The 13,577-nt window shown below is 50.9% G+C and overlaps 1 protein-coding gene across 1 annotated transcript; it reads right to left on the bottom strand.

Moving 5' to 3' along the window:
• Positions 1-281: 281 nt before the first annotated feature.
• Defb1 (defensin beta 1) lies at positions 282-11,719 on the bottom strand. The gene is made up of 2 exons (XM_026380544.1): positions 11,659-11,719; positions 282-427 (listed from the first exon to the last, which is right to left on the bottom strand). The coding sequence occupies exons 1-2, from the start codon at positions 11,717-11,719 to the stop codon at positions 282-284; spliced, it is 207 nt and encodes a 68-aa protein (XP_026236329.1).
• Positions 11,720-13,577: the final 1,858 nt, after the last annotated feature.

The following is a 13,577-nucleotide window of genomic DNA, read 5'->3' as shown; positions in this document are numbered from 1 at the left end:
GCTCTCTGCCTCCCTCATCTGTGTGGCAACACGATCAGCTGAAAGTGACATTGTCTAGCCCTGGCCTTTGTTCCTCTGAAGAGGTGTTCTTTCTGGACTGGCGTGTCTCTCGTTCCCAGGCTGTCAGCCTAACCCCACATTTTCTTAAATTCTTCCATTGAGCAATAAGATTTATTTGGTATAAAGAAGATATGTGTCAAGGAAAAAAATTTTCTTTATTGAAACAATGATCAGAAATAATTCCTTTGGCTTCTATGATCTTTCTCCAAGTCACTCTCAGTTCAGCTACAGCATTTTGCGCGTCCATGGTAACAGGTGCCAGTAATTTTGGTATCCACAGGGCAGGACGAGTAGAGACAGAATCCTCCATTCCTGACGCACATGTAGTGGTCTGATCTGTGGCCGAGACCTGTGAGGAGACCAGCACCTGAAAAGAGGGAACAGACACACTTAGACTCTTGGCTTGTGATCACAATGACTATAGAACATTTGATGAAGGCAGGACAGGTCACTCTGCAAAAGCACATGATTGAAGATGGCACATAATAGGTCTTTGGGACTATTCGTGAAACTAGACAGGTGGGGAGTAACCCATCAAAGATGAACCTTGCAGAGGGGCTTTCTTCTGCCAAGACCTTAAGGGGCATATTCTGCAAATTGAGTGCTATGGTCCACTTCACTGACCACAAACTCACATCCTCTATTGTCAATGCTAAAGTCATTGTCACCCTATGAAAACATCACTCTGACTTCAGTTACACTGATTACTTTGACTTAAATCCCCATTCTCCTCTTTTCAAAGACCGTTTCTGTGGAAAATGAGCATCCTTTACTGTCAGGCTAAAATTACGGTTACTCTGTAAATTTCTCAGGTTTCCCAGATGGAGTTTATTATGCCCTACAGCTGGTATCTTGGAGTCTCCTAACTAGAAGGAACCCTGACCTAGACCCCTGTGTTTCCAATAGAGAAGGACGTCACTCAGGGCTACCCTCCGACACTAACCTTGGGCCAGTGTTTGGCCAGCCTCCTTTAGTGGGTGATACAGGATGACTCCTGTTGTTGCCTGACTCCTGAAACCTCAGAAAGCGACTGGACGTGGACTTGGGGACTCCCCGGAGGTGGTCAAGGTTAAACGAGGTCCATGGGATGGGCCAGGATCCAGGATGAGAGGCCTGGTCCTCAGAGAGGTCAGGCAGAGACACACACAGAGGAAAGCAGGGGAGGACAGGCAGAGGTGCCATCTCTGAGCCCCACCTGCTGCCACCTGGGTCTAGACCACCCGCCCCCAGAAGTGCCAGCGGACGCCTTTCAGTTGCTGAAGGGCCTAGTGTGTGGGCTCTGTGAGGGCAGCCCAGCAGACTGTGCCCAGGCCCTGGCACCTAGGAGACAGTGTGCTCCAGAGGCCCGTGGCCCTCCCTGGGAAGTGGGTTTCATCCTGAGGGAACTGCCCTCCAGGACCTGCCCTCCAGGGCTGTCCTCCTGCCTTCGCAGCCAAGTCTAACCATGGCTTCCGAAGGCCGCCCATCTTCGCCCTTCACCTTTCACGCTCTTTCCCCATTGCCCAGCGTCAGCCTCCTAGTCCAGGGCATTCTCGTCTGCCTGTGCTCATCAGCATCAGCGACTTCCTCAATTCAAGGCCTGGAGTGAGAACAGAGCAGCTGGGGTGTGTCTTGGCCACTAGGAGCGAAGTGGCTTTGTTCCTCTGTTCTGTTCCCCGGGAGCTGTGCTGTTAGCATGGCAGCCCCGGGGAGACTGGGAGTCAGAATCAGCTGAGAGCCTCTTAAAAATGTGTTCTGGGATGGGCTCCATATATTTGCATCAACATAAAACTCAGTTAAATCTAATGTGCGGACAAGAATTGAGAACAGCTGGGTCACTGGATTCCTAGTTTTATTGTGGATGCAAATCTCCTGGAAGGTTTGTAAAAGCATAACATCCCCTGCGCTCTGGATTGGGACTGAGAACTTGCATTTCCAGCAAGCTGCCAGGTGATCCTGAAGCTGCTGGTTTAGAGGCCGCACTTGGAGGAGTTTCTCCTAGAACCTGCATGAACAGTCAGGCACTTCTCATCCTGCACCTGGACTGACGAGCTCTACTCGTGACATTCCTTGTGCCAGATCTTACTGTCACAAGTGGTATCCCCAGCAGATGCCATGCTTTCCTAGAGAAGACACCATGCTTGACTGGGACCAGGGGTTTGGAACATGGAAGTGCTTCTGAAGGCCTTTGGCTTCCAATGAGAGCCCAAGGACAGTCGAGGCACCCAGGACACATGTACACAGGCCACGGCGCATGCTCCTGCTAGTGTAAGAGAACTAAGGACTTCCTAGGTCAATATTCTGGGTAAGACAGTGGAAGTAGGGGCATCACCTACTACATACACTTAAAAAAAGACTATTATGAATTTATAGCCATAAACTTGGAAACTTATTTGAAATAAGGCAACACTTAGAAAAACACAATTTACTAAAATAAACACAAGATAATCTCATGATTTTAAAGATGTTGAGTCCATGAATAAAATCCTAGTCATGTTATCTTCATCTGTGTCACATTTTTGTCACTGTGTCCATGATAGTGAATAAGAACTACATAAAAGGAAAGGGCTTGCTTGGCTCACAGTTCCAGAAGCTTAGTCCATCATGGTGGAAGGTGTGGTGGAGGAGCCCTGCTCCATCCATAGCAGCTGGGAAGCAGGAAGAGGGGAGGAGCCCCACGGAAGAGGCACCCTTCCAGAGCATGCCCCCCCAATCCCGCAACCTGCCTCCTCCCGCCAAGCCCCAGCTGCCTACGTTACCACCCAGGCCATTCAAACCTGGATGGACTGATTAGGTTGTAGCTCTCACAGTCCAATCATTTCACCTCTGAACATAACTGCATTAACACAGGATGGGCGACACCTCATATTCAAGTCATAGCTATCAGCACATTTTCTGGGTAGAGTGGTGCACACCTATAATCCCAGGAGACTTGGCAGGGTGAGGTAGGAGGATTGCAAGTTAGAGGCCAGCCTCTGCAACTTAGTGAGGACCTAAGCCACTTAGTGAAACTGTCTCAAAATTAAAAATAAATAATAAGGGCTGGGAATGTAGCTCAGGGGTAAAGCATCCCTGGGTTCAATCTTCAGTAACCCATCTCCTTCCAAAATCAGCAAATTCTTTGAAGCAATAGGATTGTCCAAAGGACAGACTGTTTACCAGATCAGAAAAAGAGAGAATACTTGCAATTCATGTTTTGAAGTCAACATTGTCATAAAAATGTGTCTAACAAGATCGGTATAAAAATGTACAAAGAATTATAGCCAAACCTCCTTGATCAACACAGAGGCAAATATTCTAAATCAAGTATGACTATACTCAACAAAACCAATTTCAGTTTACTTAAAAAAACACAGGAATTAATTAAATATTGAAAATTTCTCAATGTTGTTAGTGATAAAAGAAAAAAATCATACCATTTTAATATATGCCAAGAAAACACTTGAAGAAATTCAACACTGATTTATGATAAAACTTATTAACAAGTTTAGGAACTCAAGGGAACTTTAACAGTACTCTTCAGAATCGGATATTAAAATCTTTCCTTTAGACACTGGCAATAAGATCAGGATAAATAAGATCGCTGTTGCCATTTGACAGCATTTTTGAGGACCTATGCAGGGGAGGAAGTTAAGAAAAGGCACACACACACACACACACACACACACACACACACACACACACACACAAAATACCAAAGGTATAAGGGTTGGGGAGGAAGAAATAAAATTGTTGCTATGGACAGATACTATGATGATATGCTGCTCAGAAGGAATTAAGTGAACCAGAGTAGCAAGTTCAATATCCAAAAAAAGAAAGAAAAATAACGAATTTAAATTTTATTAGCAACCGACAACAAATGTGAATTTTGAAGAAATGCACCCGTTGGAGTAGCCTAACACATCCAGTGCTCAGTTACAGATCTAAGAAAACATGTGTAACACTTCTTTCCAAAAAAAAAAAAAAAAAAAAAGATGACTATTTGAAATCAATTAAAGAATACCTAAAAACTGGAAATGCCATTTCAAGCATTTGCAGAAGACTTAAAATACATTAATTCTCTACAAGTGAATCTTCAGTTTGAACCCAGCACCATAAGAATCCCTGTCCTGTCAGTGAAACTTGACAAGCTGATTGGAAAATCTATTTAGAAATTCCAAGGGCCAAGAGTGGCCAAGACCCAGGCTGGAGGAGGAGGTGGCAAAACTGGTTTTACTGGATTTGTACTAATTATGGAGCTGCTCTAATTAAGATAGGGTGCTCCTGAGAAGGGATAGGCACATGGAGAAGTGGAACAGAATGAGAGGTGGAAAGAGACCCGTGGGAGTAAGGAGAGTGCACGTGGAGCAACAGTGGCCCAGCAGAGCAGAGGGGAGTCCTCAGTTCTGGGAACTGAGTGTCCATGCTGCAAGGAACAGCTTGACCTTACACAGCGACATACACACCCTGATATACGCAGGGACACACACTCACAGACACAGTCACCTACAGAAGACACAGACACGCACACTCCCTACAGATGCTCGCACACACAGAGACACACTCTAAAAACCACTGCCAGAGAGAGACCAACTGTAAAAGGGCACAAAGAAAGTTTTTGAATGAGGGAAATGTTTTATGTCATGATTATGGTTATGATCACAAAACTGTACACATTTTTTAATAATCATTGTACTGTACACTTAAAATTAATTCATTTTATTATAATTCAATCATACCTCAATAAAACTGATTTTTAAAAAGGCAAAAAAAAAAAAACCCAACAAGAACGCACATTACCAGACAGACCATAGCCTAAATGTGAAAGGAAATATAATAAGCTTTAATACTGGAAACTATCTTCATGTTTCAAGGTGAAGAAACAAGGGGCACACACCCCAAAGGAAAAGATTTGAACTTCTAACCACATTGAAATACCAATTAAAACCTCTTAAGAAAAGTACTTATGAAGAGAGCCAATAACCAAGGGAGAAGGCTGAGGAAATTTCCAATGCTGCACATAACTGACAAAGGGTTTTGTATGTAGAACATATAAAGAGCTAGTACAAATCAATAAGCAAAGACAGACAATCTGTTAGGAAATATGGGCAAAAGGTTAACAGCATATCCAAAAAGATGCCCAAGGACCACTAACTACATGCAAAATTCTGAGTTCACTATTTATCAGGGAAATGAAGTCATGGCACTGAACTCACCAGAGGCTAAAATTTGAATGAACATTATCTAGTGCAACAAGACTATGGAGTAGCACGAATTCCCATTCATGAATCTTGGGAATGTAAATGAGTGCGGAAATTTTTAGAAAAGAGTTGGGTATTTCTATTAAAATTGAATATACTATATCCTATGGTGCAGCAAGGCCACCCCCCAGCACCTAGAAACAGCCATGAAGGCTCGCGGTCCCCTAGGAACGCAGGCGGAGACCAAGCTGTTCAGCTGAGTATGCAAGGGGTAAAGGCACAGGACGCAAAGAGCTGCTACCACCAAGTTCATTCATGGTGACCCTGGGGGGGGGGGCTGTGACTGGGAAGGCGGGGGGGGGGGGCTGTGACTGGGAAGGCCGGGGGAGGGCCTCTGGGGGGCAGCTGGTGGTGGTGCAGCCTACTGTGTGGTGTTCATTGTGCTGACTACCCTGATTCATGGACTTTTACAATTTAAAAAGAAGCCAGTAAAGGAGGTGATCTGAAGAGGTCATTTCTACGTCCCTGAGCTGGGGACCTCCTGTGCCGGGAGGCCTGGGGTCCCTCTGTCCTCACCCACGGGCCCACTTCTGTCCAATGACCCTGGGGACACCTGGGATACCTCACTGCCCCTCTGCACTGGGGGCTCTTCTTGTCCTGGTCCCCACCAAGCTGGATGGAGAAGGACAAGCTGACGTGTTCTCGTTAGCCTCTGGGCTGCCAAGAAACAGAGGAGAAGACTCCCTGGTGAGTAAGAAGGAGGAGGAGGAGGAGTGTGGGTGGAGGGTGCGAGGGCAGCCTGTCCAGTTCCAGCTGTGCTGAGAGGGAGTCCTTCCACACAGCAGGTGGCTGCAGCTGCAGGGGGAGAGCCAGCCGCCCTGCCCAGGAGCAGCGGCTGTTCTGCAGCCTCTCTGGTTGAATGAAGAGCCAGAGAGGTTACAGAGAGGAAACGGTCCGAAACGGAGAGGAGAAGGGGTGTGGCAGTGAGCCCACCGAGGCCAGGTGTCAGGGCTTCAGCAGGCAGAGAATGGCGTAAGGAAGACTGCACCAGCCCTCTCTGGCCCTGAGGCCCCACAGGCCCTGGCCGGGCCCATGCTGGTGGCCGAGGAAGACTGCTCAGCAGGCTGCCGTGAAGGAGATCGTCAACACAGGGGGGATCTGTGGTCTGTCTCAGTGTTAAAGAACCAGAAAAGCACAATTTCTTAAGCAGGTTTTGGGAGACTGAGAGACAGCGAGGGGGAGAAGGTGAGAATGGCAGAGGGCTGCTCACGTGCCTGTGCTGGGACCTCTGGTCCTGGGTGGTTTGTTTTCCACCCACCCAAGGTCCCTTGCGAGGGGTTCTAAGATTGTATGATGCAACTGCAGCTCAATGACAGCACGTGGGACAATGTTAAAGACACAGTTTGACAATCATTGACACAAAAACCATCCAGCTGGGGTGGAATGAATTGCAAAAGGACAAGTATTTGGGGAAAGGGAGCCTCAAACCCCACCCTTCTCTCTCACCTGGGACTGCAGCAAACAGCTAGTAAGATTCCACCCTGCTCAGCACTCAGGACTGAGAGGCACAGGGGAGCAGCCAATTTGGGACATGGAAGTGCACACCTTGATGTGGGTATACAATCTAGATTTTCCCAACAGTGGCCACAAATTTCACACCTCTGGGGATGAATACATGGGCAGTGGACCAGAAATCCAACCAGGCATAGGCTAGAATTAGCTTCTCAGAACTCTGGGCGTGTAAGGTAGCCGAAGCCCTTTCCCAGGTCAGGGTACAGTGGATCTCCTTCACAGCAGCCCCCTGAGCAGTGGTGGGTATACTTGGAAGGGCCCAGGAGCAAGTGGGCTCCTCCCATTGGGGTATTAAAATAAAGGCTGAGGGCACTTAGGGGTGGGGTGTAGGCAGAGACAGGGGTGGCCCAAGAGGATTGGAGTTCATTTCTCAGAAAATTTTTAGGCTATCTGGGGATAAATTCATCTAACACTCCTACAAACAACTCACAAAGTTCCAAAGATAGCCCACTTCTGAACTCAGGTAGCAGAGGAAGACCCCACAACAAGAACCCAAGGCATCTGTCAATCATGGGCAACACCTTCTGACTTGTGGAAGCTTCAATGCCTTCCTATCTAGACTGCTCTTGAGAGAGGTCAGTGAGCTTGTGACTCATGCAGAGGTCTATGGGAAGCCCTGGAGAGAATGTAGAGTTGGGAGTCCAGGTCCTTTGCTGGCTGGTTACTGGAAAGTACACCTCTCTGAGGGTTGGCTTGCAAAGATCTATGAACAGGCATGAGAGCAGGCCCCATGTGGCAGAGGATCTGGGACATGAAGCGAGATGATGTTCCTGGAGTAGCTTTCCCCAGCTATAAAGTGCCTTCCATGGCTCTGTCCTGGCTGGTGGCTTTGCAGTGCCTGTGGCTGCGCAGGCCCTTACCTTGGCCTGTCCTGGGGACACAGGGCCCCTGTGGGAAGCCATAAGACTGGCTTGTGTTTTCTAGATGGGATGCCTAGGCCTCAGCAGGAGGATTCCCAGAATAGTTTCCAGAAATGGGAGAGGGAGAAGGGGTAGGCGGTGGAGGTTCTGGGAGGAGACTGTCAAGTGCAGGCAGGGAAGGGTGGAGACGGGAGCCGAAGGCTGAGGCCTGGGGGTATTGCCTCTGCCTTATTTAAAGGTAGGAAATGTACCCAAGGCAGCAGGGGGAGCGCGGAGCCTGCAGGCAAAGGCAGGAGGAGGTGGGGAAAGGGCCAACAGCTGTGGCCTTGGAAGAAGTCGTGAGGGAGAGACGCAGTGATGACAGAGGTCCTACAGCCAGCCTGTCCCCTCTCTAGCTTGCCTCCGTTGGCCTCTGGTCACTCCAGATCACCAGTCAGCTTCCAGACAACCATCTCTAAAATGCTCTTTCCCAGCGGAGCCCTTTGGGGTCCAGCCAGCCTCAGAGGCCTCACTGGGCCTGTCCCCAGGCCATCTCAGGACTTGCTCCTGGGATTCCTGTCCCTACCTCATGGGTCCCTCTCAGCACGCAGTGTACCTGGAACCTGCAGAGACCCTGAGGGGTCCCTTGGAGGCTAGTAGCCTGGGTTCGAGCCCTTGAGCTGCTGACCACCAGGCATGGGGCATAGACCACGTTCTTTCCCCCCAGTTGGGGGCTGGTGGCTTGTCCCCACGGGGCACTACAGGGCTGAGTCCACTGGTGGTCTCTCTGGGGCTTCTGCACCTGTTCTTTCCACCCCCTGCCCTCTGACCTTCCTAGTGCTCCATCCAGCCAGGCAGATCACTGCTGGTATCGAGCAGGCAGGAAGGCCACAGGGCATGGTGGGTCTGGGGGACATGGGGGTGCTCTCTGGACCTGCAGCCCCTGTTCAGCTGCAGCTCACTGTTGTCAGGAAGAAATATGGCCCCGGATTTGTGTATAGAGAGCAGATAACAGTCTAAGGGTCATGTCACAGGTCTTGGTTCCTAAATGTTGAAAGAGAATTAAAATTTTAAACAGCACGCTCAGCAAAATTGCTTCTATTACTCCTCCTCATCTCAGCCTCCTCAAACAAGCCTTTGCTGATACCAGGGGACCAGCTCAGCTCCTGGTTCTGTGTTTTCTGACCACTGTGCTCAGCGGACTTCCAAAGTGCATTTACGATAGGAAAACTACACATATGATTGCTTTTCCATGCCTCCTGTGCTTCCAGAATGGAGGGTGCCGACCTGGAGGGCCTGTGCTTTCCTTGCTCTTCCCCACTCCCAGGGCAGTGCCTGTACACGGTTCTTGTGGGCTAAGTCTGGCTCCGTCAGCCCGGCAAGCCTCAAGCTCTCTTGATTTCCAAAGCCTGGCTGGGAGTCTTGTCATCCTGATCTCATGCTGTGTTCACGGAAATACCATTGGCAGGAGGTGAAAGTGGGCAAGGCTGTCTCTTTCTGGTAGAGAGGAGCAGTGTTAAAGTGGACACAAGTCTTGGACTTCTGCACCCGTGGGGTCAATGGGCCTTGGTTTCCCCAAATGCCCCTGATGCACCAGGCTAGCTCCAAGGACTCTTCCAGAAACAGGATCTACTGTGTGAGCTCAGCGGAGCCATGGCTTGAGACAGAGCATCAGCACCTTGTGGTGGGGCACCTAAGTCCCTGCACCAAACTCCAAGCTGGGCAGGCAGCACAGGCCTGGGGACAGTGGGCGTGGAGCAAAGACCACAGCACTGGCAACATAAGCCCCAGAGTGTGAGATGTTGGACTTGTGAGCCAGCTGATTTCACCCGTCACAGTGCCTGGGTTCAAAAAGTGAACCAAATGGTCCCAAAATATCCTACACCACAAAATGCATATTTTTAATATGACATCCATATCATATATATTTTTTAAAAGTAAAATCCTGAAGCCTGTGCCCACAATGAGAAGCCAAGCCTGGTTAAGCGCTGCCTGCAGAGTGACCCAGGGACACAGGAGGGGAACCTGCATGACAGTGTGCAGAGCAGACAGGGGAGCAGCTCTTCCTCCCCCTCCACACCCCTCCCGAGGACAAAGCTCAGAGCCCTAAGCAGTGTCCTTCCCTGTGGCCAAATGGGATTGTGGGGACAGCTGCGGCTCCTTAGAGGCAGTGCTGGGTCTGTGGGTCCCCCAGGGCCTCGGATCCTCCCTGGCTCCTGCCTGGAGGGGGGTGGCTCTGCTCTTTGCTCCTTCTAGAAGGTGAGCTGAGAACTCCTTTCCTGATAGGCTGCACACAGGAGTCCTGGGTGGTCCAGGCCCAGTGCAGAGGGGCCTGGCAGGGGAGTCCCTGAGCGTCCTCTGTGTGGTCCTTGCTGCCAGCTGCCTTGTTACAGAGCAGGTCAGGACTGCCCCCTGTGCCTGCTCAGCCCTGTGCCTGCTGCTCAGCCCTGTGCCTGCTGCTCAGCCCTGTGCCTCCTCAGCCCTGTGCCTGCTGCTCAGCCCTGTGCCTGCTCAGCCCTGTGCCTCCTCAGCCCTGTGCCTGCTCAGCCCTGAGCCTGCTCAGCCCTGTGCCTGCTCAGCCCTGTGCCTCCTCAGCCCTGTGCCTGCTCAGCCCTGTGCCTGCTCAGCCCTGTGCCTCCTCAGCCCTGTGCCTCCTCAGCCCTGTGCCTGCTGCTCAGCCCTGTGCCTGCTCAGCCCTGTGCCTCCTCAGCCCTGTGCCTCCTCAGCCCTGAGCCTGCTCAGCCCTGTGCCTGCTCAGCCCTGTGCCTCCTCAGCCCTGTGCCTGCTCAGCCCTGTGCCTGCTGCTCAGCCCTGTGCCTGCTCAGCCCTGTGCCTCCTCAGCCCTGTGCCTGCTCAGCCCTGTGCCTGCTCAGCCCTGTGCCTGCTCAGCCCTGTGCTTTGAATGAGGTACTCATGATCCTATTCAGATGGGAAGAGCATAAAAACTCTTCTGGTAAAAAGTCTGCTTTAAACTGTTTTGAGTTTGGAATGTCAGAAAGAATGTCTCCTTGTTAATCAGTAAAACCACCCTCACCCCTGGCTGAAGGAGAAGGTGGAACCAGCAGGTGCTCCCGGGACCTGGTATATTCTGGTATTTCCCAGTCTTTAAAGGGAAACAGGTTTCCACTCTCTAAATCGATTTCTGTGTCTCTCTGAGGGTCTCTACTGGCAGCACAGTGAACTGCATTTAGAATGTGTTGATGCCCAGCTTCAGATGGGAAATGAAGGCCTGATTGGCCCTAATGGTCTTCTATCTAGAATAAAGGCCTGGCCTGCGGGACAGGGCTCCCGGAGAGCGCCCAGCACTTCTCTCTGTCCTAGGATCCATTTGTAAGTAATGGAACTGACCTCAGCAGTGTGTCTTGCTCACAACACTGTGACAGGACAGGGGTGATCCTGTGTCCTTGATTCCTCCTGAGGGTCCCCTTTCTCACCTCAAGGACATTGGGCATTGTCCCAGAGAAGCCAGCAACTTCTGGCTGCCTGGAAGAGCCCCCTGCTCACGGGGGAGATGTGGCCTGGGGAAGGCTGGCCTTCTTAGGGAAGGAGGAAAGTCACCTGTGGTTCCTGCTGTCTGCACAGTAGGTGAGTCACAGGCACTGGCTGAGCTGTCCTGGTAGGAGGGGTGGTGGCACTTTGCCTGCAGCAGGGCACTGGGGCAGCCTCACCCAGTGACCTGAGGTGAGCCCGGCAGTTGCGTCTCTCTGGATAGGAAGCTGGCCCCTCAGCGTGAGGAGCCTGGTGAAGGGAAGCAGAAATCCCTTCCACACAGGCATGCTCTAGATGCCCAGGACAGTGGTGGGGCTGGGAGACGTGGGGACCTGTGTCTGAGTAGCCCTGAGACCATAGGACCCCTTCCCCTGCTGCCCAGGGACAGCTGCAGAGCCTCCAGCTGCCCACTACAGACCCTCAACCTGGGTTTTCTCTTGCCTGCTGCCCTTCATGACATGGATACAGCTGTCTTCATTTCTGTGATTCCTAGGCTCCCCATTCCTTGGCAAGGTTTTCCAGAAGATTCCAAATCTTACCTGGGTTGATCTGCGAGAAGAGGAAAGACAAAATCAGCACCAAGATGTAGAGAAACCTCATGGCTGGGCCCGTGTGCAGCAGAAGACCTGAGACTCCTTGGAGGCTGAGCGAGAGGCGCCGATGCCTGGATTTGAGCTGTATATATAGGGCTACGGGATTGCACAACCTCTTAGATGACCTGAGGGAGGTGTTGCCCGAGTGAAGTTCTAATCTCTAACCTTCCTCTCATTTGCCCTCAGTAGAATGCCAGTCATGTGAGCTCATTTTCTCTGTCCAGCTGTGGCTGGATTTGCTCTCAGCCTCTAAACCTGGAGTCAGGGCCTCCTGCCAGCCTGTTTGCTCTTCAGCACAGGAATTTTCTGGGGGTCCTCAGCAAGGCAGCTCCCACTCCCTGTGGGGAGTACAAAGGCTCAGGGAGCCCCTGAGACCCGAAGCCCAAGCTGATGGCTGCGGGCTCCGTGCTGGTGTTTGTCCCTGGGGTTTAACTGTGTGCCTCCAGAGTGGCTTCTGGCTTCAACCTTTTAGTACAGCAGATGATCTGGTTGCAAGGATAAAAATTCCTCCTCAGTCTGAAGTTGCTTCTCATCTCTCTTTTGATCTAGAAAGGTCTCCTTGAGGGGCCAATATCCACTTGGACTTTCCATCTGGACTTGTGTTCCCAGGATTTGCAACTGTGGCTTCTCTGGTGTGATCCCCCATCTTGGCCCTAGAGGGCAGTGCAGAGACCCCAGGAGTTGTGCCTGTCAGTGTAGGGGTCTGGTGTTCCCAGTCTCCAAGCAGCCTCTACTGCTCAGTGATGTGAAGTTTTAGAAAACATTTTATTTCTCATTGGTCTTCATTTCAATTTTGGGAATAGCTTTCCTAGTGTCTCATTAGGGGTCTAATTTGCGAGTCGTAGAACAGGCTCTGGCTGGTTAAGCAAGAGAGGAGCTTATTAAGAGGCCATTGATCAGCTCAAAGAATCATTGCTGGGTCTGAGGAGCTCAGGCTGAGGCTCAGCCTCCAAGATCAATGTCTGCTCTGTGCCATAGACTAGGGGTGCAATGAGGTCACCTGCTTGTGGCTTCCCTGGAGAGGCTGACGGGGAGGCAGGTGGGCAGAAGGAGTTGGGAGGAAGCTGGGCAGGGGCTCTGGAGGGCACGCAGGGAGCCTGCTGGCAGGTGGTTGGAGGTGACTTATTCCCAGGACGTCAGGAGTGCTTCGGCCCCAGGGCTTGGCCTGCACCTGGCTGTGTATGTGGGTCCTGCTGGCCAGTTCAGAGGGAGTCCATGGGGGCGAAGGCAGGAACTTTAAAGAGCTGCCCGAGGAACACAAGGTTCCTGAAGCAAAAGGTGGGGAGGGTGAGCGAGTCTCAGGTTGGAGTAGTGAGGAGATCCTTCTTGTGGGTCCTCCCCTCTTCTCTCCCTCCTTCTCTTCCTTCCTTTCTTCACACTCTCATGGATACTGTGGCACCCAGAGAGGCAGATGCACTGAGCTTAGAGAACTAGGTGCTCCAGGTGATGGCCCCGGCATTCCACTTACTACCTGATGGCTTGGATTCAGTTTCTGCACCCTCAGGTTTTTCTCCTGCAAAATGGGGCCAACATTACCTAGTTAAGTGATAATATTGTGGGGTAAGCTGGATCATGAAGCATAAAATCTCAGGATGCTACTGGTGGTCACAGCATGTGCTCAGGGTGTGTCTAGGTGTCCGGGGAGTGAATGGAATCGGTATGCAGGAAATATGAACCTGATTTTCAGGATTGACTTTACTGCTGTGAACCTGGAGACGTTTTTAGGCTATGTCCACAGAATGTCAACGATGCTGTGATTAATTTGCCAGTTGAGTCTCAGTTGGTTACTTGAACTCTGGAGTGGGAGCATGACCCCAATCCTTCAATGGTAGATATGCGGGATCAGAGGCTCTTCCCTGGACCCT

Source organism: Urocitellus parryii, chromosome 14 (genome assembly GCF_045843805.1).
Source record: "Urocitellus parryii isolate mUroPar1 chromosome 14, mUroPar1.hap1, whole genome shotgun sequence".
NCBI classification, from domain to species: domain Eukaryota; kingdom Metazoa; phylum Chordata; class Mammalia; order Rodentia; family Sciuridae; genus Urocitellus; species Urocitellus parryii.
Note: the sequence above shows the minus strand (reverse complement) of the source record. Positions and strands in the feature narration are given on the sequence as shown.